At 41.2% G+C, this 26412-nt stretch overlaps 2 protein-coding genes across 6 annotated transcripts in view; one reads left to right on the top strand and one right to left on the bottom strand.

The window, feature by feature from the left end:
* HMGCS1 (3-hydroxy-3-methylglutaryl-CoA synthase 1) overlaps window positions 1-4399 on the top strand; it is a 28428-nt gene extending 24029 nt beyond the window's left edge. For both annotated transcript variants that reach the window (XM_077462786.1, XM_077462787.1), the window contains exon 10: window positions 463-4399. In XM_077462786.1, the coding sequence (XP_077318912.1) occupies window positions 463-549 (87 nt within the window). In that variant the 3' untranslated portion in view covers window positions 550-4399. The remainder of the gene's footprint in view (window positions 1-462) is intronic.
* Window positions 4400-8114: 3715 nt separating this feature from the next.
* The window catches only part of NIM1K (NIM1 serine/threonine protein kinase), a 97647-nt gene continuing 79349 nt past the window's right edge, over window positions 8115-26412 (bottom strand). For all 4 annotated transcript variants that reach the window (XM_077462788.1, XM_077462789.1, XM_077462791.1 and 1 more), the window contains 2 exons: window positions 20867-21135; window positions 8115-20451 (listed from right to left, as the gene is read on the bottom strand). In XM_077462788.1, the coding sequence (XP_077318914.1) occupies window positions 19702-20451; window positions 20867-21135 (1019 nt within the window). In that variant the 3' untranslated portion in view covers window positions 8115-19701. The remainder of the gene's footprint in view (window positions 20452-20866; window positions 21136-26412) is intronic.

Below are 26412 nucleotides of genomic sequence, written 5' to 3' on the forward strand. Positions count from 1 at the left end.
TATCCTTTGTTTTAGACCCTTTTCACACTGGGGTGCCTTTCAGGCATTTTTTGCACTAAAAATAGCACCTGAAAAGCGCCTCTCAAGCCTCCCCAGTGTGAAAGCCTGAGTGCTTTCGCACTGGGGCGCAGTGTGCTTGCAGGACAGGAAAAAAGTATTGCAAGTAGCATCTTTGGGGCGGTGCGGGAACAGTGTAATAAACTGCTCCTAAACTGCACCTGCCATAAGCCAATACCATCAATGCTCTTGGGTCGCCCAACTGGAACAAACCTGCATCTCGGGAGCATTGTCTCTGCTTGCTGCATACTTATTCCAGGTCAGCAACTCAAAGTACGGTAAGCAGAGGTGGCCAGGCACCTAGCATTTTCAGGAGGCCCCATATGTTTCTCATGGTCGCACTGTATATTTTATGTGATATTTGTGTAAATCAAACTTGCTAATGAGTTTTATTCTGTTCAACAGCACTTCCCAAGTCCTGCTAAGAAAGTGCCAAGAATCCCCACAGCATCAGAAGCTGAGGCCATCTCTGTGAGCAACGGAGAGCATTGACCTAAACTGCACCAGATCTACGTGTTTCATAGCTGACAGCCAGCACCTTTTCCAAACAGGCTACAGAAAATAGAACGATTATAAATAGCTATTGTAAATACTACGAGCACTTAAAGCTCACCTGTCTGCAAATTTTTTTTTATACAATTTAAAGAAGGGGGGAGAATGGATTAGATGTGGGTTTGTTTAGCACACAGTCGGGCTTATTTAATAATGCAGAGCAACCTACCAGATTTCACCTGACCATTTGGAAATCGGTAGTTTCTGATTGATTACTGTGGGTTATTGCCTTGTTGAAAGCCTGAATGTTTAAGGCCAATGGGGCAAAATGTTGCTAATCAGATCAGCCAATCAGAAGTCTCTTTTCAATGGTCAGATTACACTAAGATGAAGAAGCTGAGTATATTGTTGCACAGATTTATCATATAAGCCCCTAATACTTTTGCTCATCTCAGACAGTCTGTAGAGCTTCCACAGTGTGCCCACTCTCTACCCTAGAGGTGGTAGCATGGATGGCCTCTGTCGTGTCATTTTAAAGCACTTTACACATTACGGTCTGTAGTAGATGAACAGCAGTCATGAACTGTTTAAACGCACTTACTTTAGTAGGTCACAAACCATGTACCTCGTACAGTATTTATTTTCTCATTACTGGCTTGATGAGTTTTGTATGTACAATTGTGGAAAGTCACCCCGGGCAGAAGCTTTGCTGATCACACTGGTGCTAAACTTTTGGGTTGCAACCCTATTAGTTTGTAAAAAAAAAAAAACTAAAAATTGTTGAAAATTAATGTAAATTTTACTTATTTTGGTAAAATTTGTTTTGTATATGGTTTTTGTATAGAGGGGCCAGTAAAACTGGCTCACAAACCAATTTGTATAAATTTAAGCCTTTATGAAAGAGCAACTGAAGTAGGAATGTTTCATACTAGATGGAATGAAATGGGGGTCTTTACTGCTGGGAGGACCTCAACATAGATATGAACCCCAATGTGCTGAGGCTGACAGACTGCTTGGCTTTTTTGGCTGAGCCACCAGTGTTACAAGCTAGTGGGAGCCCTCCTTTATTTCTAGGTCGAAGCCACTAGAAAGCTTACAATACATATATTCTCAGCCCCCTTCTTTTTTTTTTTTTTTTTGCAACAATAATATATGTAGAACTTGGGATGATGACTGAATTATTTTGGTTAAAAAGCCTAGGTTGGTCTGTCGGCCATATCAGAGTTTGGGGAAGATCTCTCCAGTGGGTTCCAAGATTGATGTAAAGACCTGGTCAAGGCAGTAACTTAGCCCTAATACACTAATATACCACAAAATATTATTTTTAATTGATAACCAGTCAACAGATATATAAAATATGTGCGATATTTCCCTTTATTTTGACATAACTAAATTTTTTTTGTACAGTGTTATGTAAAGCTGATTGTGTACTAGATTAATAGTATTGGCCATTAAAGGATAAGTTCACCTTTTGGGAAGATGTGACATGTTCCCACTGTTGCAGTCTCTCACCAATATCCCCCCTCATAGTGACAGCAGGTCAGGGATCTTTTCCCCGTACCCGCTGTCACAATTTGAAAAGAATGGGTGGAGTCCTGCACGGCCACGTCATTCATTCACAAATATCTGTGAATGAATGCACTACAAGTACCAACAGCCTTTGCAGCTGACTGCTTGTAGTTCTCAATGAACTACCAGGGCACTAGTGAGCACTCTAGGTTTTCCTGTCATTGTGTAACTGCCTGCTCATATGAGACATGAGCAGACAGATGCACTGACCGTCTGCAGGACCCCGAGACTGCAGCTCTGATTGGCTGATTGTGGGTGCAATGCTTTACAGGCGCCTAAAAAAGTAATAAAGAAATTGATCATGAATGCACTTTTTAATTTTTTTTGCCCTTCAAAAAAAGTGCATTTATCATTGATGTATTTTTATTTACTTATTTATTTTTTTATTTTTAGAAAGGTGTCTCCTAAAGGAATTTTGACAGGAAGTCAGTTGTGTGCCGTACGCAAAACGTCTGATATGCACATGTGGATTTTAGTAGCTCTTTTATATAAGGCATCATGTGTTTACTGGTCCTTTTTACCTGTATCTATTACCTGAGCTTGGTCATGGCAGCCGTATTTGTTGGCTGAAGCCATAGTCCTTAGAATGCAGCTTGCTAGTCAATAGGAATCGGTGTCCTCTTTGTGGCATGGTTCATAGCGACTTTGCTTGCATTCTCAGAATTGTTTCTTTGGCGCACAATCGAAATTGCCTGCAGTTTGCTGAGGTAAATGGTAAGGTTTCAAAAGACAATATCACATTAAAGAAGCATACAATCTTCTGTTTAACAACGGCATATTGGTATGTATGGATGGTTTCAAAAGGTAGTTCCCAGCACTGCATGTAAAATCAAAATCACTAGAGAGCATTTGCCTCTATACTGAAGTAATGTCTCTTGATTTTATTAACGTACATATTATAGCGCTCTTTTACCTTCTTAACAAAGAGCGTTTTGTGTTCTTGCCTCAAATAACGCACAATACTTAACCTTGCAATGCTCAGAGATAGCAGTTTACAAGGATGCATATAATATAAAAAAGTATTTCTATTGTAGAAAGAAACCAGAGCCCTTGGGGGAAACTCATTCAGTGTAAATGATGTCCTTTTTGAGAACTGAACTAGTTGCCCCGGTTCTGCAAGGCAAGAATGCAAACCACAATGTTCTTTAAATAGACTGCCAATGAAAAAGGCGGCTCTACGAGGAAGCCAGGATATGAGGTGGACCTTCTTTACTAGCCCCCATTCCATAATCTACCTTTCTAAATATAAACCATCCAGCCTTGCCAGCTTCTCATGTAAGCTATACAGGAGTTTTTCTGTTGGGGTCCTTTCACACGGGCGGTCCACCCGACAGACTCTGCTTTGCTCAGCTGGTGATCGATCCGCTGAGCAGGTGATGGCAGGTCTGTCTCCACTCGCTGTACAGAGATAGACCTGTCAGAGCCCTGCTCTCCTCTATAGGGAGATTAGATCAAAAAACAGACCAACCGCCTGTCTGTTTACATCCAATCTGATCCTTTCAGATGGATGGAATATAGGGTCTCCATCTGTCTGGATTTCATGGACAGAGCCAGATCCGATATCGTCGGATGTCAGCGGACATGTCCCTGCTGACATCCGCCGCTCTATAGAGATGAATGGAGTATCCGATCAGGTCCGCCTGAAAAAACTGACAGGTGGACCTGGTCGGAAAGCCTGTGTAAAAGGGGCCTTTTGCTTACAGTACTATCTTCAGGAATACAGGTCATCTGATGGTGGGCTGCAAGTGCTTGGCATAAGCTGTTTAGATCACTGGGAGTATAGGCATGGATGTTTGGTCAGATGTATCCTTTGATCACTCATTTGCTTATCCAGAGTTCTTTAAAGCTTAGGCTTTGCACCCCAATGCTGAGGTTAATCTCTGCATGTAATACATTTGAAGTCCCTATAAAAATGAACTGCCTTCTGAAACCAAGTCTGTACATTCCTTAGAGCAGTCTATTGACTCTGCTTCTTTTCCAAAACACCACGGTGATATTTTATTTGCAAAATGTAATTGTACTTGTCTTTGTAATTTTTCCTCTGATTTGTATTATACTTTCTGTGTATGCTGCCGGTTTTGTACAGTTAAATATTTTGCAAGATTCCCTAAACAAATGTACAGTACACGAATGTAAGAATAGTGCTGATAATGTGTGACAATTGTTTGAAAACCTATAGAAAATGGTCCTAATATTATAATTATAATATGTGGAGGAATCAAAAATAACCTGCAAGTTATGTAAAAACTTTAAACAATAAAGTTTTCACAATATTTTATAAGCTGGAGGTGTTGTTTTTTTTGTCAAATTTATAGAATAAAATGGTGATTTATTCCCAGAACACTAGATGCCGCTGAGATGACATGGAAGTTTGACAAGGCCATGTGGCAAGTATTTATGATAAAAAAAAAAAAAAAAAAGCCACAAATGTAGCATCATATTATTGCTGTGGTTTTGGTATGCCTATAATTTAAAGGTGTGTATGAAATGGAGTGTTTGGTTTCTATTCCCTCATAGTTCTTATATATGGATGCTGTTAAGACATTTTGCAGCATTTTGCAGAACACCCTTTTCCCAAATCATCTTCCAGGACAACTAACTGACTAGAGAAGCCCTTCTAAATATATTTAAGGTGGAGGAACCCTTGAAATAACTTTCTTGTCCCCTGCTAGTAATGTCTATATCTATAGCGTACAATAAAGTGGTTGTAAATCCATATTAAAAAAAAACAAAAAAAAAACTGCAAGACAAAGGCATAATGAGCTAGTATGAATCTCATACTAGCTCATTATGAGATAAATACCTAGATCGAAAGCTGTTGCAGTGGTCCCAGTACACCGCTGTGACTGGTGACATGTCCGAGTTGTTTGCGGGCTTCGGCGCTGTGATTGGTCAGAGCCGCAATGACTTCAATCCCACTCATGCGTCGGTGATCTCAGTGCAAGCGTAATATGGTAAATATCTGCTAAACTAAGCAGGTTTAGGAGATATTTACAGTGCCTACAGGTAAGCCTTATTATGTGATAGCCACTGGGGGAATGCTTCTTACATTTGTGGCCATTTCCCCTCACAGATAGCAACTGACACCAATGATCTTTCTAGCTATTTATCTGAGAGGCAGAAACTGTTCATTGCTCAAGGAACCCCTAGCAACCTCTGGAGGAGCCCTAGGGTTCCATAAAACCTTGATTGAGAAAGGATGGACTAGAGCAGTCATGGTGAACCTTGGCACCCCAGATGTTTTGGAACTACATTTCCCACAATGCTCATGCAATGTAGTTGAGCATCATGGGAATTGTAGTTCCAAAACATCTGGGGTGCCAAGGTTCGCCATCAATGGACTAGAGAGAGATGACTTCGCCCAGCTGCAAGAAACAAAGGAAAGGCAATCTCATTTATTGTGTTTCCTGTGTCTTGCACACTCTGACTAGCCACTGTTTTGTTTTCTTGCCCCAGGAGTCGGCTTCAGGTGCCAGAGGACCCCCCTTTTCCTTACCAGCCAAGGTCTGCAGAAACAGATCAGGATCACAGAGCACCGACCTCAACCCACTGTTGAGGTTATTGAAAAGCAGATTGTGAGCCAGGTCTTATTACCCAACATCACTGCCTGATCTCATAAATGTTTTGTCTGAATGGGCACAAATTCCCACAGGCACACTGAAAACTCTTTGGCAAGCCTGTGACAAAGAGTGTAGGCTGTTATAGCCACAAAGTGCTGGCCAACACCATGATAATGTTACTGGTTTTGGAATAAAACATCTAACAAGCTCATATAGGTGTGATGGTTAAGTGTCTACAAATGTTTGATCATATAGAGTACTTTCATTGATTAGGCTGTGTGAGGATGGTATTGAAGAAGCCCCTACCATATGGCACTGACTAACGAGGTAGATGACCTGATTTTTTATTTTTTTTCCCTTGCTGTAAAGAAATACATACAGGTCTCTACTAGGATATATTTTGGGCTTTTTACGACTGTACACTACTCATAGCTGATCAATACAGATTCATCCTTCTTTTTGGTGGACTCCACAGCATGAATCCATAAAGCCTTTTTATGAGATGATAGTGGTTGGGTTACAAGGAAGGTCCAATCGCCAGACACGCTCCTATTAAAGGAAACCTATAGTGACAGAATATGGAGGCTGCCATTGCTAACCTCTTCAGAAAATGCTTGACTGTCCTGCTGTTCCAGTGGCTTTGGTACTTTAACTCACTGATCTGAAACAATTAAACCGACTTCACTCTGACTTTCTAGCTTGCATGGGTTTCCAGGTCATTGACTGATAGCACTGAAGCCATACAACTGGTATTCTTAGGCCAGTATAGAAGCACTTTCAGTAAATTACAACAGCAGACTTCATTTTTTATTTAAGGTTTCCTTAAGAGTCCAATTAAAGTTTTGTCCCATTTATTAACATTATAGTTTTGCACTTCCATATGGCATGATTTTTTTTTTTTTTTAACTGGCTTTTGTGGGGGGAGGGGTTTGGGTGCTGCTTTCTGCCCTTTCACTCCAGTGTTCTGGGCTGCATGGATGGAATAACACCACTTATCCCAGATTTGTAGTGACAGGTCAGGTCTATTGGGTTACAGAGTGCCTTGGGCATGGTGGTCAGACTGCGGTGCCTATTGGTTTGTGTAGTTTAAATATAGAAACGCTACTCAACAAAAAAAGGGAGGTAAGACTGACTGAAGTGTTGGTACAATGGCTATTTAACCAAACTATTCCTATGATTTTACTTGGAGTTTACTTCAGGCGTAGTTCACTAAAAAAATATTCTTCCTTTCCCAAGATGCTGGAGCTAGAACATATGGGTCGAAGATGACTGGAACTGTGTTCTGTGTATATTTTTAATTGAAGTCTGGCTTAGTCTTCGATGATTATCAGCCATCTTCAATGTAACAATTTCAGCCTTCAACAATAAAGAAATGTCCAAAATACACCATGACATGTATTGATCAGTGCACCTCCAGAAGTTGATGTAAAGGGAAAATAAACTCCTTTTTTGCTTGAAAAGGAATCCAGGAAAAGCCAGATTGACACCCAAAGAAAGAGCCACACCAGAGGCTTTGCCAGTGACCCCCTTACTCGGGGTGGTTAAAACTCACTCTGCTAAACAGGGATGGATCTTGTGGAAGGAATGAGCACATACACAAGAACCTCCTAGCAGCAATGAAAATATATTTGATCAATCATGATCTCTAGCTCACTCTCAGCAGACCATAAGATATGCAAAGCAAGGGCTCAACATATTGTGATATTGTAAAAGCACCTTGATTTATTATGATGTTTTGCACTTACATGATAACATTTTGTAAACTGCATGTAAAAACGGCAGAAGACAAATGCAAGTAACCAAAATGGCTGATCTTCAGCCACGCATTAGCGTGTGTACGTTGCTCCGCCCTACGTGTTTCATCATTTATGATGTCATCAGGGGTACGTCTCATACGGTCATGTCCCATGAGATTAAACAAGTAGGGCAGAGCCACGTACACACTATATCATATCACACTATGTTGAGCCCTTACTTTGCAAATGCTATGGTCTGCCTGACTAAAGGGGGGAGGGCACTGGCATTCCAGTAAGCCTCTTGTGTGTATCTTTCTCTGGGTGTCACCCTGGCTGTTCCTGGATTCAATTTCAAGCACACAAAAAGTTATTATTTGGGACTTTTTCTTTTACATTCAGTTTTGGAGGTGCACTGATCTATACATGTCATGGTGTATTTTGGACATTTCTTTATTGCTGTTTTAAGGTTGAAATTGTTACAGATGATTATGACCCTTTTATGAATTTATTTATATAAGCGCTGCACTTTTTGGTTTTATTATATGCAATGTACCTGGTATTAGTGTTCAGTAGCTATCCCCTATTTTTATTTACTAGTGCAGATTTACCCCGCTCCCCCCCTCCCTCATTTTGAAGATGGCTGCCCTTCTTATCTCTTTGATGATCCCCAGATAAGATATATTTATAACAGTAGCCGATATGTAATAAAATAATCATTTTATAGAACACGCTTGTGTTAAGAGACAAAAATAACACTGCAATGTTTCAATACATTATGTACTGAATTACAATGAATATCATCAAAGCAACCATTCTGCATGCACTAGGTAAACAGAGTGAGATGCAAAATAAAAAGTACAAAATTCAAACAATCAAATATGAGCCAAATAGTAACAGATACAAGAAAAAGAGAAATGGTGAAAATTGCACATGCAAATAAACCAATAAACACAATCCTAAAGAATGATGGGAAATAAAACCTACAAGTTTCAGTGTGCAACAAGTATGATGATCCATTATAATCTCGCCCCAAAGCAATTCTCCATGCTGTCATGGTTTTTCTTATTTTGTTCCTAATGTGAGAGATAAGCAGCTAAAGAAATTGTGTAGGCAAAATCTGAAGCCTCAGGAGAAGGCTACGGGTTACCTACAGAAAGATAAGTGTGTATCACTCATTAATGCCTGCATGTCCAATGCTGATATGGTTTTCACAACCTTATTTAACAACACAGTGTAACAGATTCACATGGAGGCTGGGGAAATACTGTTCTCTATGAAGAGACGTGACTCACTCAGAGGGCTTTAGTGTGCTGGTCTAGGACACATGAAGCCCATTCAGTCAGGAAAATGCATTACATGTCGAACAGCCAATAAACAATTTTTATTTCTGCCTGTGATTCTATAAATCAGTCATTTTGATCCAGGATTTTGTGGAACCCTGGGGTTCATTCAGACCAGCCAGTCTAAACCAGAGATCCTGAAGACCAGCCTTTCTCAACCAGCATTCCTAAAGACCAGCTATTCTCAACCAGTGTTCCTGAAAACCAGCCTTTAGCCTCGTACACACGATCTGATTGTTGGCCAACAGAGCGTCAGAGGGGTGTGTGTCGGGAACTTGTCTTGCATACAAACGGTACACAATTGTCGGCCAGCAAACACGAACGTATTGACGTGCTACATGGAATTTCAGCTTTTGAGTGCCACTCTTTAGGCACCTTCTGCTAATGTTGTGTTTGGTGAGCACTGATTCCGAACATGCGTGTTTGTACTTTGGACTTTTGTGTGATGGAATTGTGTACACACAATACGAAAATCTGACAACAAACTGCTGTCTGCCGAACATTTACTAGCCTGCCATCCAACATTTGTTGACGGAAAGCTGGACAACAATTGTCTGATGGAGTATGCTAACAGTTCGATTTTAGGCAGTCAGTCATCACACAATTCCCAGATGAAAATCCGATCGTGTGTACGAGGCTTTTCTCAACCATTGCTCCTTTAGACAGCTAACCAGGGTAGCTCCAGACTCCTCCATACTCAACCAGGTTTCTGTTAGATAAGCCATTTTAAACCAGGATTTTTAAGGTTCCTTCAGAGAATGCTAGGAGTTCCTTGAGCTGTAGCTGGCTGTTTGATGGTCAAATAGCTTCCCATTTCATGGTGTCTGTATAGTCCCAGGGCCAACACCACTCAGCAGAGTCAGCGGTAGGACACCAATAATCATTTTATCTCTCTGCGTGGGTAGCATTCTAACCATCGCAGTAAAGTAGTCCAATCTTCCCACTGGCCACCAATGTAACGGGCATTTTTTCCCCCTAGCCTCCAATAAATTGGTTTTAACAAGGTTCTCACGACCAAAAATTATGCCAGGGGTTCCTCTGGCACAACATGCTTGTGAAAGGCTGCTATATACTCCTCGTGTTATGAAAACATTCAATCTCAGATAAAAATTGGTTTCTTGAGTTTTCATCACCCCATAAAGAGCTTATTCAACATTTAGCAGCTTAGATCTCGCCAGCCTCCAATTAACTAGAAATCCAAGCATGCCCTAACATATTAGATGAAAGTGTCTTCATTTACCAGCAGTCTCCAACCATTGCAATCAATGCAACACTCTTGTACGAATGCCTGCTGCTATACTTTTCTCATACAAGCCATATTTTACTGTCTTGGATTGTGTCTTGGTTAACCCAACCAGTACAAACCTTTACCTCCATTCATTGCAATGGGAAGATGTAAACCTCAGAACCAAGAACCTACCACTTTTTCATGCTGTGCAGTTCCTGAGGTTAAGACATGCCGAAGAGGAAGCGTGAATTCAAGCACAATGTTAAAATGTAACATTTTCCAAGTGTATCTGGCAGTCTAAACCATGAAGTGTTGGTGAAGTGAAGGTTTTCTTGCAAAAAGAGTTGGAGCTTTCCCTAATTAGAAAGTTTTTGTGGTCAATCTACACATCAGTAGTGCTTATCATAGTAAAAACTTTTACATACTTAAAATAAAGGTTTCTAAGTGCTGTGTGACTCACAAAAAGAAGTTCTATTCCTCTGTTCCATAGTAACATATACAAGTTTTTGGTCAATGTAGTAGGCTTGCAAAGTGCAACAAAGTGCTAATACAGTGTAGAATGAACATACGGTATGTAATCACAAGTTATGCTGACTTATGTCTACATCTCGCCATACTAAGTAGTTCAGTTGCGTACCCTCTTATACATAGCTTAGCCAGTGTATTCTTATTAGAAGTATCTGATCTTGTAGTTTTCCGGTGACTTATTTCACAGAGGAGACCTCATTACTCCTTTGCTGTCTCCTAGCTTCACACACACAGGATGGACACACACACACAGATACATATGAAACAATAAATATATTTCAATGATTTTCTGTCATCCGCTCTTGTTTCAGCCCATATGAATGGGGGCCGCATGTATGGATCCTGGATCAGTCCTATTACGCTCATTTCCCCAGGGGGACCTTTGTGCTCTTCAGTACAGTATGTACCTGCAATGCATTGCAAAGCAGAAATAATTAATACCATGACTTTTCAGCACATAAGCATATTTGGCAAGCCAGTTTCTGCAGGGCACTACTTGCAGCATCTCTAGATGGCACTATAATAATATACTACACCATTTCTATAATTATTGTGGCTGCAGACAAATGCATTAGCGATGTCTTTGCATGCAGTATATTTAATTCAATGCATTGCACGTCATTACAGCAACAGAGAGACAAAGTGAGGTTGATTTACTAAAACTGGAGAGTGCAAAATTTGGTACAGCCCTGCATAGAAACCAATCGGCATCCAGATTTATTTTTTCTTTGGTCAAAGCTTAATTGAACAAGTTGAAGAAGCTGATTGGCTCCCATGCACAGCTGCACCAGATTTTGCACTCTCCAGTTTTAGTAAATCAACCTCAGTGAGTCCACCAAGATTACATACACACAGCACCCCTTTCATTTGTGGTACATTACATGTACTATGTTTGGCATCTAGCTGAAAAGCTAGGACCATTGCTCTCTCTGTGGAAGCAGTGGCCTCTCAGCAGAGTTCAATCATTCCATACCCCCTGCTGAGTGAGAACTATAGCTCTACAATCAGTAATTCTGCTCATTGGAAAGCTGTCTCAGCAGGGGGTGTTGTAGCATGCTGGCAGCGATTAGTCTTTTATACTGAGCTGTGGCTGCATTCTCAACCTCAGTCCTCAAGTACCCCAAATGGGCAATGTTTTTGGAACTTTCCTTAGATAACATAGCTCTTAACAAAACATTGCCTGTTGGGTACTTGAGGACTGAGGTTGAGAACCACTGCTATAGAGAACCAACTGTAAGGCTGAGATCACATATATGTGAATTGGATGTGTTTTTTCCCCACATCCAATTCGCATGACAGGCGAGAGTGACTGGCTCTCAATGGAGCCGGTTCTCACAGGTCCGGGGCAGCCACGTTCTGGATTGCAGAAGGGTCCTGTGTGTCTTTGGGTCCAGTTCAGGTGCGAATTCAGGCAACAATTCGATGAACTGGTGAATAGGGATGCACCAGACCCCATACTGGGAAGCTGTGCCCGGAGATATGTAAACCCGGCCTAAGACTTTGCACACTTTATGCAACTGGAATATATATAGCTAATTGAAACTAAAAGTTTGGTTCTTATGGGATGTGCTATGCTTAGCTGAAGGCCCAGTTTTGCTTATGCCTGGCATACAAGTTCTAAAAAAGTGCTGTTGCACATAAAGAGGCTAACGGGAACATTGACAATTTCATGACAACCTAGTTTTGCATGACAGCATCTAGGGCAAAGCATGCAAATTCATTTTGGTCACTACAAAACAGCCATAACCCCCAATATTGTTCACAATTTGTAGCACAAGTGAAGATTTGTCATTCAGGTACACTGTAATGGGGAGCTGCTAAAAATGACTGACCCTTGCGATGCTGTGCATTCCTATGTAGAAGCTCTGCTAGTGTGTACCATATTCCATAATCTTCATTTGGATAACATATAGAAATTAACTTTTATTAGCCTGTGATTGAACAAAGGTGATTTTCAGCACTACTGAGACTTGGTAGGTTTGGTGTGCCTTTATGATTCTACTGTGCCTACCACTATATGCGGCATATTGTTAGGTATTGGCCCCAGTATTTAGTAATAGTGACAAGTAGGTCTATGAAAAGTCCATCAGTTGTCTGCATTCCATCCACGCATCCATCTCTTAGCCCTTGTACACACGGTCGGACATTCTGACAACCAAATCCGTTGGATTTTGTCCGATGGATTTTGTCCGAAGCTGTTGCATACACACGGTCGGGCAAAGTTGTCGGAAAATCCGATTGTACATAAGGTGATGACGTTATTTCATTATAACGGGACTACGTTCAGGCTAGTAGCCAATAGCTTTGGTCTAGGAATTTGATCTGAGCATGTGTGGCACTTTGTCCGTCGGAGTAGGCTACACATGATCAGAGTATGTCCGATCGGAGCATTTTGTCGGAAAATTTTACAGACAAGTTGGAAAATGTGGTCCATCAGAATATGGAGACCACACACAGTCGGATTATCCGACAAAACGGTCCGATAGGACACGTTCCATCGGAATCTCCGACCGTGTGTACAAGGGCTTAGAAGTCTAGAAGCAAGACTATGCTACATGCCAGGCACAACTTCTAATAGTTGTCTCTAAATACACAGTTTTCAAAGACAAAAATGTAACAACCAATAAAAGAATGACTCTACCAAACAGCAGTGATCTTTAGTGGTAACTTTTACCTCCATCACTTACCTATCAAAAAACTCATTGTAGCCATATGCAGACACACCCAGCCATTTGGCACTCCCGAGCCTTAGGCTGGGGCTACATGGGAAAATAAGTTCTCTTCTTTCTGAGAAGTTAAACCATTTTTTTTACAATCATCTCCTTAGCATGCCAGTATGCTGTAAATGAAATGACTGCCAACAAGAGGTTAGATCTCTATGTAGCCATAGCCTAAAAAGCAACCTTCTGACTTAAAAAAAAATTACTGCTGAACTAGCTAATACCATGTATCATAGCATGTACAAACCCTTACAGAGAACCAGTCATAGCTGAACGTATGCAAAATCATTTTTTTAATGATGAAAAGTGAACAAGCTTACCCCCCACCATCTACTCTATGCCCGTCGTTAACCTACCTAAGTAACCCCCCCCCCAGCATCAGTTTACAGAAAAAGGCAATCGTTCTCTCTACCAGCCATAAGATTACAGTAGGTTTGTAGCACTTAAATTGTATATAAACAATCTTACAGTGAATATAGAAAAGTGTTAATTTTGCCTAAGCAGTACCCTAAAAATGTTATCTTTTTCCTTAAAATCCTCCTGAAAAGTCACAATACACCATCTGTGCCTTGTGCCTCAGAGCTGTATATCTGCAGTTTGAGATCTAAGGCACCACTGTCTGTCATTGCTAGACTGATGAAATTTGGAGAGTTAGGGATCTCACTACTTTGCTTACTCAGTGCTCACTGTTTTTCTTGCTGGAGAGGAAGCTGTACCTGAGTACTGGCATCGCAAGGATCTCCCTGCTTCTGTTTACTCTATGAATCTGTGCTTCCTTTTACTGTCCTGCAGCTTCTTAATCATTCCACCAGTCATCAAGAGGGCAGCGCTGACTTGAGGAAGCAAAGGCCTGCTCCTCTACCAAGATAGCCAAGATAGCCAAGATAGCTGCCTCTATACAGCGACACAGTGGAACAAGGCATGGTAAGCCAGTTATGGGAAAAAGATCAGCTGTAGAGAGCCGACAGGCAATTCTGGTGAATAGAGAGCTTCCACAGTTCAGGCCCTGTTTAGAGAACTGTTCCACTCAAAAGTTAATTTTAGCTATAGGTAGAGATTGATGGACTGAGGAGTCACCCAGCAGCTTCTTGCATCATTTGGGGAAGCCAATAGCAAGATATTTTTGGTGTAGTTGGTGTTGTTAGTTACCATCCACCTCTGTTTTGAGTATTGCCACCCATTTTAGGGTGTTAGAACATGGTGATTGGAACCCTTTCACAATGGTCAAACAGGCGTGCAAAACCACAAGCTCACTAGCACAATTCACAAGAATTCTTTTTTTTTAATTGCGAGGCCAAATAATTGCACTGTCCAACCTTTATTTAAATATCAATTTTAGATAGGGAAACTAATTAATTTAAAAAATTTTATTATTAAATACAAATTTTTTCATGCCTTTTAAAGGAATACAAGTCAACTCAATTAAAGGGAGCTTTTTATATGCAGCATTTGGAGCTCCTTAGAAGGTGGGACAATTATACAACTGGGTCAAAAACTGAGAAACGTATAAAAAAATGCTAATAAGCATGATAATAGCATATAAAAATATTGTTTAATATAAATAAAACTGGTGCACGAAGCCATGAGCTGAAAGGTGTCAATTCAGCTTCAGTTAATGATTTCTTAGTCAAGGCTTTCTCTAGATCTGATTTTTATCTTTTCCCCTGTGACTAATGGAAACATTAATTGGCAGATGTCATATTTTAATTAGGGCATTAAGTGATCCTTGTGAGCAGTGTGGCACATTAGGAGCACAAGCACAGCGTAGCAGATTATCCTGATCCTAGATGCCATTTTTACTAATCAGCCTAACACCCTTATCATTCAGTGTAGAATGACACGTACTCAGCTGACTGTCCATCAGGAATACTGATTACTAATTCCTCACTGGTGGACTGTAACAGCAAATACATGTTTTAGAAGCCTTATAGAAAACACCAGGGTTGATTTACTAGAGCCAAATCCACTCTGCACTGCACGTGCATTTGAAAGTGCACTTAGAAGTGTAGTCACTGTAAATCTGAGGGGAAGATGTGAAACGAGGGGAAGCTCTGCTGATTTTATCATCCAATCATGTACAAGCAAAAATGCTGCTGTTTTATTTTTATTTTCCTTGCATGTCCCAATGACTGCACTTCCAAGTGTACTTGTAGTGCAAAGTGGATTTGCCTTTAATAAATAACCAGCAGCTTTATGTCTGTTTATGGTGTGCAGCTATAATGCTGGAAAAGCACCTTGTTAAAATCTAAACGTCCTTCACTGAGGTCTAAATTAGTGAAGATTCCTTTATTAAGACCAATGTATGGTCTTCTTCTGATGAAAAGCTCAATCAGATAAGTTGTGATCAGTCAGTGTGGAAGAAAATTCTTATTCTCATCAAGTAGAACGATGCTTAGTGTGGAATTTCCTTCCATATTGACTGATTTTGGTGTTCACTGTCTAGTTGAGCTGTTTTTCCTGCCAAAGGGTTTGCATTTCTGTCTATCCAGATTTAAGATTAACACAACTCTGCCTGGCTGACAGCTGACAGTTCTGCTGCAGTTTAGTAACACTTACAGGTCTTATCGTACCCTAGACCCCTTTCACACAGACGGACCGATCGAGTCCGCCTGTCAGTTTTTCAGACAGAACCCATCAGGCCATCCATTGCTCTCTATGGAGCAGCGGATCTCAACGGAGATGTGTCTACCTCTCTACCTCAGCCAATCAGGGGAAGCCTTGTATTCATTCATAAAATACAAAGCCTCCTGTGAATGGCTCAGCCTGACTCTTTTGTTCAAGAAGTGGGAAGGGAAATTCTCATCCCTCTACTGGAACACAGCATTGTATACTGTATGTAGCTAATGCTACATACAGTTTATGCAGTGCACACAGTGGCTGCATGTCCTAGGAGACAAATTAACTAAAGCGGAACTAAACCGATTCATTTAACAGTTAAAAAAACAGTTACATTTCCAGCTGTCACATTGGTTGTGCTCTCAACCAAACTACCAAACCATCAAATCGCTGGTGTCATAACTGATCACATGTACAGCATCCCGGCAGTTGGCTGAAAATGATAGGAGGGTTTAGTTCCACTTTAAAGTTCACTAAATCCTGTAGTTAAGCCTTAACACTGTAGCTCTCAATGAAAAAATAAACATATTTGCACAATAAAAAATGTCTCTCCATATTTCTTAGGGGAATTTATGTCATACAACAAAACCAAAGTACTACTAGGACTAAATTCACACAATAATTAGTCTTCAAGGGGCCAATGTCCTCCATAAAAACTGTTCCCCTTGACTTCCACACTGACACGATGCAGTAATCATAGGTTCAGTAAGGAATGTTCTCTTTGGGATTTTCAATATAAAAAAGTAAAGTCACAAGTGGCTGCCATATATCCCTGCCCTCACTAATATACATGCCCCCCTGAGAATTCTGGAACAAATAATTAGGCAAAGGAAAAATAGTAGGCTGCCCAACATTCAATTAGAGGTTGTGGGGGCAGATCTGTAGCTATTCAAAGGATTGTAGGAAAGCCAAATCCTTCTGCAAGCAACCAAAAATTTAAAGGGTCAGTCCACCCAAAATTGCTATTTCCGTACCAGATGGAAATGGTGGGATGACTAAACGTCCAGCTTGTTATATTTCTTGAGAACTCTGGAAGTGAGATTTAACCTCCGCAGTTGACTCCATCCTACCACAGAACTCATCATCATGGTGCCACCCTCTTCTACAAGATTCTTCTAAAATAGATAAAATCCAGCAGAGGGATGAACTGTATTTATGTATTTATCATGTATCATCCTGTACCCAACAAATTATAAAATGCACTTCCTTCCCTCCCACTGCGGTGCCCTATGCTTGGTATCGCTAAGTAACAGCATCTCCCCTCAGCACAAGTGTCCCCAATCATAGCTGTAAGGCAGAGGAAGAAAGAGGGTGTTGTCTGTTAGATTACTTAATGTACCAAGCAAGCATAGGCAACATCTGGTGCCTATTGGACGGCACAGTAATATTTAGCCACACTGTGCAACAGCTGTACAAGAGAGTGTATGAAGTACTATAAAAATGGAAGCTGTTATTATCATCATCTATTTATGTGACTTTAGTCGGCTTCAATAAAGGCCGAGACACAATGGAAAGGCCAATGAGTAATTAAACCAGCTGATGAAGCCGTTTTGGGTGGGAAAAAACCCCCATTGAAATAAGACTTTTTTTTTCGTGTATACCATGCATAGCGACAACTTTCTGGAAATGTGGGAAGGTGCCTACCCAAACGTTCAACACAGGTGTGATTTTGTGTTCATATTACACACTGTCTCTTTTTAATGGCACACCAGAGCAGTTTATAAATCACATCAAAGTGTCTACAATGTGTAGGAAAGCCATAATGCATTTTGACAATTTATCTAAATTGTGATTAAACATTAGAAAAATAAAAATGACTCTCATGTTCTTTGTGCATATCCAAAGCAGACCAATCACTTACAGGCAATAAAGCTGTGGTTTTGATGGCTGGACTGTCAATAAGCCTACTGAATGATTCAAGAGTCTCTGAAATTCAGGTAGACAATTTCCCCCTGGTTCTTATTGCTGTAAATGGAAATCTAAAATCATGCTGGAAAATAACTAGCTTAATGAATAGTGGACTTTAAAACTATTATCGAGAAGGTCTCCCCCCCTGTGCATCCGTTTAGTGGCTAGGGGTGCCCACGACGTGGTGTTTCAGTTAATCTCTTTCAGTGACTCTAACAATGAGACCTTCAAACCAGTTTTCTCTCCTGGGAAATAGAAAGCTACTGTAAAATCAAGCAAGTCTTATGCCGCGTACACATGATCGGACTTTCTGAAGGGAAATGTTAGATGTGAGCTTGTTGTCGGAAAGTCCGACCGTGTGTATGCTCCATCGAATTTGTCGGACTTTCTGCCAACAAATGTTTGAGAGCAGGTTCTCAAATTTTCCGCCAACAAAACTTTGTTGTCGGAAAGTCTGATCATGTATACACAAATCCATCACACAAAAGTTCACGCATGCTCAAAATCAAGCAGAAGAGCCACACTGGCTATTGAACTTTTTTTTTCGGCTTGTTGTGCGTCTTGTACATCACCAGCTTTCCCACATTTGTGATTGTTGGCCAACATTTGTGTGACCGTGTGTATGCAAGATAAGTTTGAGCCTTCGAACAAAAATCCACGGTTTTGTTGGCGGAAAGTCCGATCGTGTGTACGGGGCATTATTTCTTTGGATGCATTTTTTTTATATTGTGAAAAACAAACTGAGCACCAAGCATTAGAAGACCTCATCATTATGACCACAGGAGGTGGATAGAGTCCAGAGCTTGGGTTTAGGCACTCCCATAGCCTTGAGCTATCCACAACCATCTGGCCATTTTAGGCAAACTGAAATGTAATGAAAAACAAAAAAGATGAAATCTCCAGGGGCACAACAAAATGAATTATCATTTCAGTTGGTGCTTTGTCTATACGGGCCTAAAGAACCTGAAAATACTGATAGCACATATTCTCACAAAAGCCCAGAATTAGTAAACTCACTAAGCCTAAAACTGCTCCAGTTCTCAAAGCCACACCATGTAAGTAATGAGTCTAACTTTGTGTACAGATCTGTTTGCTGCACAAATAATGGAAGCATTGGCACACTCAGATCCCTTCTAGCAAATAACTTATATACAGGGCTTTTTTTTCAGCTGGAACCTCTGGCTCAGGCCCTCTGCTCTCTACTCACCACTATCACTTGTAAATACAGAAGTCCAGCTTCTGTGTTTACAAGTGACAGCTTGGCTCCCACAGATCTGAACTCTCGAGCGGTACCCACTGAGTGAAGGATAGGGACAAGGGAGATGCAGGTGACCAGGGTGCAGCGAGGATGCTGACAACCCCACTGGATGATCTCCCTGCAAGTGAGAGAGGCGGAGCCACCTACAGTGTGTTGTGAGATACTAGAGAAGAGGAGGTTGAAAGTGAGATGTGGATGGGGGAAGCAGAGGTATGCCGCTGTGAAAGAAGACTAAACTCTGCACTCTGTGTGTAGCGCACCCCTGAATTCTGCACGCTGCATGTAGTGCACCCCTGAACTCGGCCCTATGTACGTAGTACATCCTCAAACTCTGTACTTTATGTGTAATCCCCCCCCTCTCCCCGAACTCTGCACTGTACTGATCAGTACTATGCACCCCTGGTATTCAATGCCACTTTAAGACTCTCCCACCGTTAGTGAAATTTACCCACACCCACTATTTGATGCGGTTGGGAGGGGGGGTGTGTAGGTGGGGAAGAGGGTTTTTGGGGGGTCGTAATTGAGTCCTTGCACCTATTTAATGAGAAAATAAGCCCTGCTTATATAAACAATATAGTTATTAGGAAGGGAAATATTTGGAGAAAGGTCTTCAAGGCATCACTGAATTAAAAAAAAAAAAAGTTTATAATCTCATGGGCACTCCTGTAAAAGTTTAGCTTCTACACATTTTATAAAATTGAACAAAATTTAGAGGTGTGCCTTAATTCTCGTCGGGTTCTGTGAGGCCTTCTTGTGTTCTTCTCCTTTGGCTCTAGACTGGTGATGAGGGGAACGTTTTCCATTGCTCTCTTTTTCTGCACCCTGTGGAGGACAATCCTATACACTCCAGTGATAGAACTTCTGGAATCTTTGCCCCGATTGTTAAGGATGTGTTCCTCTGTTATACCCAAACTCTCCAAAGTGTTCTTTACTTCTGTTTCATCATCCTTGAGCGAATCTGTATCTAAGAGATGTTTTGGATCCAGTCTGAAGGGTTCCAGAGGCTTTGGATACTGTATTCCATGCATCCATTCATTGTTCATGATGTAGTCCACACTGCACCTCTCTGAAGGAACAGGTTTTAGCATCCCCTTAATGAGTCGCTGGCAAGATTCAGACACATACGGAGGAATGGAGTATGTTCCATCTAAAATGCACTTCTTTAATTTGGCCACAGTATCTGCTCGGAAAGGCATGCTACCTGTCACCATAAAATATAAAAGTATGCCCAATGCCCAGATATCAACAAAAGCACCAATGTAATGCTCATCCCGGAAAAGCTCTGGTGCAGCATAAGGTGGAGAACCACAAAAAGTGTTCAGTGTTTCTTCTTTTTTACTGATGGTGCTAAAGCCGAAGTCTCCAACCTTCACACAAGTGTTGCTGATGTAGAAGACATTTTCTGCTTTTAGGTCTCTGTGTATGATGTTATTGTCATGCTGTGTAAAAAAATAAATAAAAAAAATAGAATAGCAGTTATTAAAAAGATACAGAATAATGTATATCTGTTGTAAATTTTAAATATATTGACTTACACCAAGAGGTTTAGTGACCATATAATTGTATGAGACTTTGGGTAAAATACAGATCATATAGGTCACAGAATTCCAAGGTAAGTCCTTAATATCCATTTAGGTTTAGGTGGTGCTTCGCCCAGGTTCCTCAATAAAAATATATAATAAAAGAACACACTCATATTGTATGTATGCAAAAGAAGCAACACCACAAAATGGCTTACTTCTATGACAATATCCAACTCTTCAAATGATATTTATGTTGTAAATATTATAATCAAAGGTTTGAAATTTGCCATTGTTTGAGCAATACAGTAATGCATGTGGCTAATGACCTTACCATGTGTTTCACAGCAGATACTATCTGTGAAAAGATCACTTTGCTTTCCGACTCTGATAACTTCCCTTCTGTGTTAATTTTGGCAAAGAGTTCCCCTCCAGAGGCATACTCCATTACTAGATGCAGCTTAGACAAGGTCTCTACCACCTCATAAAGTCTGATGATATTGGGGTGCTGCAGCTTCTCCATGCTAGAGATCTCTCTGGATAATAAGCGTTGGGTCTTCTGGTCCAACTTGGTCTTGTCCAAAATTTTTATTGCAACTCTTTCTGCAAAAAAGAAAAACAGACACTGTGTTTAGCTTAGAAAGCTTGTAAAGTGGACCTGTTACATACACACAGTTGAGACTACCAGCATGTTTAATCTTTTTACACACTTCTTTTTATGGGGTCTTACATAAAGGATCAGGAGGTAAACCTTACCACATTACATGTGTACTTTCAGCCAAGGCACACATGAGTCATGTGATTATATTAATAAAACGAATTCTACATTGAGCAAACAAGGGATAGTATAAAGTCTACTTTATATGTAGGGATACGTGTAGACTGTACAGAACATCAAACATGACAAAGTAGAGTTGTTCTTTGCTTCGGTGGCTGTACTCGGTTTATTTTTTCAGCTGATTTGGCCCGTTCAGCAGGGACTGGCTGACATTCGAACTATCCATGGGTAATGGACAGGTTAAATGTACCCAAGTTGATCCATCAATTGACTTTGGTACTAGCAGCATGCTGGATTTTGACAGCCAATTATTGCCAGCAGCTATAGCTGCAGCAATAATCATTGTGTTCTCTCGGCAGCGATGGCTCCTCATGCCCCCCTGCTGGCAGAACACAATAGCTGCGCTTGAGGGATTCCCCATCAACATTGACTGTGTTAATGGGAGAATCAAGCAATTTTTGTAAACATTGCATTATCTGTGGCATGCTTTTGTCTGAGAATTCCAGTAGCCTGTGTCTCTCTTCTGCACTAAGATAGGATAGATAGGACAGAGAGGTGAGAGGATGATCTTGATTGGCCACACCTGCACCGGACTTTGGTCACCGGTTGAGAGGAGAGTGGATATGAGGAGGGAGAAGTTCACTGACTGAGCACTGCACTCTAAGCCCTTGTACACACGGTCAGAGATTCCGACGGAATGTGTCCGATCGGACCGTTTTGTCAGATATTCCGACTGTGTGTGGTCTACATCGGATACTCCGACGGACAAAGTTTTCCAACGTGTTGGTAAAATTTTCTGACAAAATGCTCCGATTGGACATACTCCGATCATGTGTAGAGAATTCCGATCGGACAAAGTGCCACGCATGCTCAGATCAAATTCCTACAACAAAGCTATTGGCTACTAGCGTGAACGTAGTCCCGTCGTAACAAAATAACGTCATCACGTCGGATTTTCCAACAACTTTGTCCGACCGTGTGTATGCAACAATTTCGGACAAAATCCGACGGATTTGGTTGTCGGAATCTCCGACCGTGTGTACAAGGGCTTAAGCTGGTTCACACTATCTTCGCATGCGGCTCACAGCAGGGGTCCGGTGCATCCCCGTTCACTGTTTCAGATCCGATTTTAGCCTGAATTTTTGCCTGAATTCGGACCTGAAATAGACCAAAAGATGCAAAGGGCTCCTTGCAAATTCGCACCGGGGCCCCAGTGGAGATATGTGAACCAGCTCCATAGAGAGCCGGTCAAACTCTCCTGCTATTGCGAATTGGATGCAGAGAACCTGCATCCAATTCACAATAGTGTGAACCCAGCCTTATACAGGAAATGTGTTAGGACATCCTTGGATTGGTAAGTCATTGGATGTCCTATCTTAGGACTGGTAAGCTGCAATATATTACATTTTTGTTTTTGGGTTTGGATATGAAGTATAAAGTCTTCATCCCTTGCATATACTTCCACCTACAGCTCTTTTGCTGAATTTAGACACAAATGTCCATAGGTTTCCATAAGGCAGAAAAAATGAACAAAAATTTGACAATTTGTAAGGACTGGCACTTTACCTCTTGCTTTTGGCATTGCCCTACCAGTGCCATTATGGAAAATGTAGCCCTTGTCAGAGGACTTTCCATTTACTGGCTCCTTCCTGTAGTTCTCATTACTGGATAGTTGCTGCCCAAGAAATTAAGAAAATTAAAAACAGCATGTCTCCACTGCTTTGCTGGGCTAGTAGGCCTGTTCTGCTGTAGAACACAAGAGCTTTTATGACATTCAAATTTGATTTGCTCCAAAAATAACTTTTTTTAACAAGTAGAGCTAACATAATTGAATGTCCCGTTCTCCACTGGTTTGCCACATTATTTCCTGTTCCAGTACAGAATACACCATGGTATGTTTCATGAACATTGCACATTTCATCATGCTATGCAATGACTTTAAAGCTCAAATGAACTTTCAGTTTAAATGAGCTAGATACATTTCAGATGCATCGAAACAAAAGGCGTATAAAATCTTTTAGTTTGTTTTCTTTGGAAAGCAGCCACAGCCTGACTTGAAAAGCCTGTTCCCTGCCAACATGCTGCAGAGAAGGACCCTTGCTCTATGTGTGGAAGCAGTGATCAATCTCCAGAGGATTGACATGTCCCAAACTGAGTTAGACCTATCAGAAAAGCTCATGCTCCCTGATAATTGATGAGATCTAGCTTTGGCTCTGCAGGCAGGGGGCAGGCTTTCCTACTCAGGCTGTAGTTATTTTTTTAAGAAATTTAAGTGCATTCCTAAAATATATATTTTTTTAATTTCTTACAATTTTTGCTATTTCTTTGGAGTGGAACTATTATTTATTATTTAAGATATGATCTATTCCAGTGGTCAACACTGTTCTCAGGGCCCACTAACAGGCCAGGTCTGCAAGATAACTGAAATACATCACAGATGATATAATTTGCTGCTCAGTGATTGCAGTATTCTAGTCTGCATCTCCCCAAGGTAATACATAAAACCTGGCCTGTTAGTGGCCCTGAGGACAGGGTTGATGACCACTGGTTTAGGAGATATTCCAATGAGTAGCAGGCATGTATTTACTACCTCTTTAACATTAGATAGAAGAGGAAAGCTAGTTAGTTACGCTAAATAAATAGGAACATGTAAAAAATATATAAGATAGGTGTTATACCAATTTGACTGCACAAGAGGAAATACACTTTAAGCTGAAAGTTCAAAGTTTTCAAAATGTTGAGGATTACTGTGTGACTGTGACTCTGCTACCAAAGCATTATGGGCTTTTCACTTCATTAGAGGCTGCAGAAAGGCTATGTTTTAATTAGGCATACAGTATTCTGCTTGTTATACCTACAATGATATAAAGCAGTGGTCATCAACCCCGTCCTCAGGGCCCACTAACAGGCCAAGTTTGCAAGATAACTGAAATACATCACAGGTGATATCATTTGCTGCTCAGTGATTGCAGTATTCTAGTCTGCATCTCCCCAAGATAATACATAAAACCTGGCCTGATAGTGGGCCCTGAGGACAGGGTTGATGACCACTGATAGAAAGAGTATCAGCATAACAAAATCAGGAAGCGGAGTCTGCATAGGTGATGAGTAAATATGGCTTTTCCCCCTATATACATATACAATTACAAACTACACGCAGCAACAATATTTTTAAGGGGCATCCATGGGCAAAAATAATTTTTTAGGTTTTAATGCTATCTGAGGATCCATAAGGGAGATTTTTCCTTAGTTCCTTTTCTAGGAACACTTTATCATAAGTGTTGGAATAACCTGTTCACTGACGATAAAGATAATACAAATAAGGCTGCTGCCACATTAGCGCTTTTGACAGCTGCCAGCGTTTGTGAGCACATCTATATTCATTTCAGTAATTCACAAAGGTCTTTAGTAGGGCTCATCACATGTCAGCCCAGGCCCATGCACCAATGGACAAAAACACAGTTGTGTTCATGTTTGGTCTGCTGAAGTGTGGCCTCGTACCAAAATATCCAATGTATCCTGAAGTCACCCCGTTACTCACAGAGATGAACAGAGGTGCAATTCAGCAGGCACAAAAATAATGGATCTTCACTCCCAGGTAAAGACAACCTTATTATGTACAGTATCTCACGAAAGTGAGTACACCCCTCACATTTTTGTAAATATTTTATTATATCTTTTCATGTGACAACACTGAAGAAATTACACTTTGCTACAATGTAAAGTAGTGAGTGTACAGCTTGTATAATGGTGTAAATTTGCTGTCCCCTCAAAATAACTCAACACACAGCCATTAATATCTAAACCGCTGGCAACAAAAGTGAGTACACCCCTAAGTGAAAATGTCCACATTGGGCCCAATTAGCCATTTTACCTCCCCCGGTGTCATGTGACTCATTAGTGTTACAAGGTCTCAGGTGAGAATGGGGGGCAGGTGTGTTAAATTTGGTGTTATCTCTCTCACTCTCTCATACTGGTCACTGGAAGTTCAACATGGCACCTCATGGCAAAGAATTCTCTAAGGATCTGAAAAAAAAAATTGTTGCTCTACATAAAGATTGCCTAGGCTATAAGAAGATTGCCAAGACCCTGAAACTGAGCTGCAGCACAGTGGCCAAGACCATACAGTGGTTTAACAGGACAGGTTCCACTCAGAACAAGCCTCGCCATGATCGACCAAAAAAGTTGAGTGCATGTGCTCAACATCATATCCAGAGGTTGTCTTTGGGAAATAGACGTATGAGTGCTGCCAGCATTGCTGCAGAGCTTGAAGGGGAGAGGGGTCAGCCTGTCAATGCTCAAACCATACGCCGCACACTGCATCAAATTGGTCTGCATGGCTGTTGTCCCAGAAGGAAGCCTCTTCTAAAGATGATGCACAAGAAAGCCTGCAAACAGTTTTCAGAAGACAAGCAGACTAAGGCCGCGCACACACGGGCGGATTGTCTGCCCAACTAAGTTCGTCAGACAATCCGACAGACAGTCCGTCCAAATTTTGAATGAACGGACTTGACCACACACGATGAACAGACAGTCCGCTGAAAACTTGCGCGATGACGTGTACAGCACGTACGACGGGACTAGAAAAACGACGTCCAATACACTGCAACCTTCGGCCGTGTAAATCCTTTCTGAGCATGCGCCATACTTAGTCCGTCCAACTTGCCTACACACGAGCGGACTGTCCGCTGAAACCAAGTTTGGACGGACAAAACCAAGTTTGGACGGACAAAATTACGGAAATTCCGAAAGACTAAGTCCGTCAGATTGTCCGCTGAAAAAGTCCGCTGAAGCCCACACACGAGCGGATTGTCCGCTGAAACACGGTTCAGCGGACTAAGTTGGGCAGACAATCCGCCCGTGTGTACGCGGCCTAAGGACATGTCCTGTGGTCTGATAAAACCAAGATAAACTTATTTGGTTCAGATAGTGTCAAGCATTTGTGGCGGCAACCAGGTGAGCAGTACAAAGACAAGTGTCTTGCCTACAGTCAAGCATGGTGGTGGGAGTGTCATGGTCTGGGGTTGCATGAGTGCTGTCGGCACTGGGGAGCTACAGTTCATTGAGGAACCATGAATGCCAACATGTTCTGTGACATACTG

The sequence above is a fragment of the Lithobates pipiens genome, unplaced genomic scaffold (genome assembly GCF_037356315.1).
Source record: "Lithobates pipiens isolate NorthernLeopardFrog02 unplaced genomic scaffold, aLitPip1_a1.2 Scaffold_3, whole genome shotgun sequence".
NCBI classification, from domain to species: domain Eukaryota; kingdom Metazoa; phylum Chordata; class Amphibia; order Anura; family Ranidae; genus Lithobates; species Lithobates pipiens.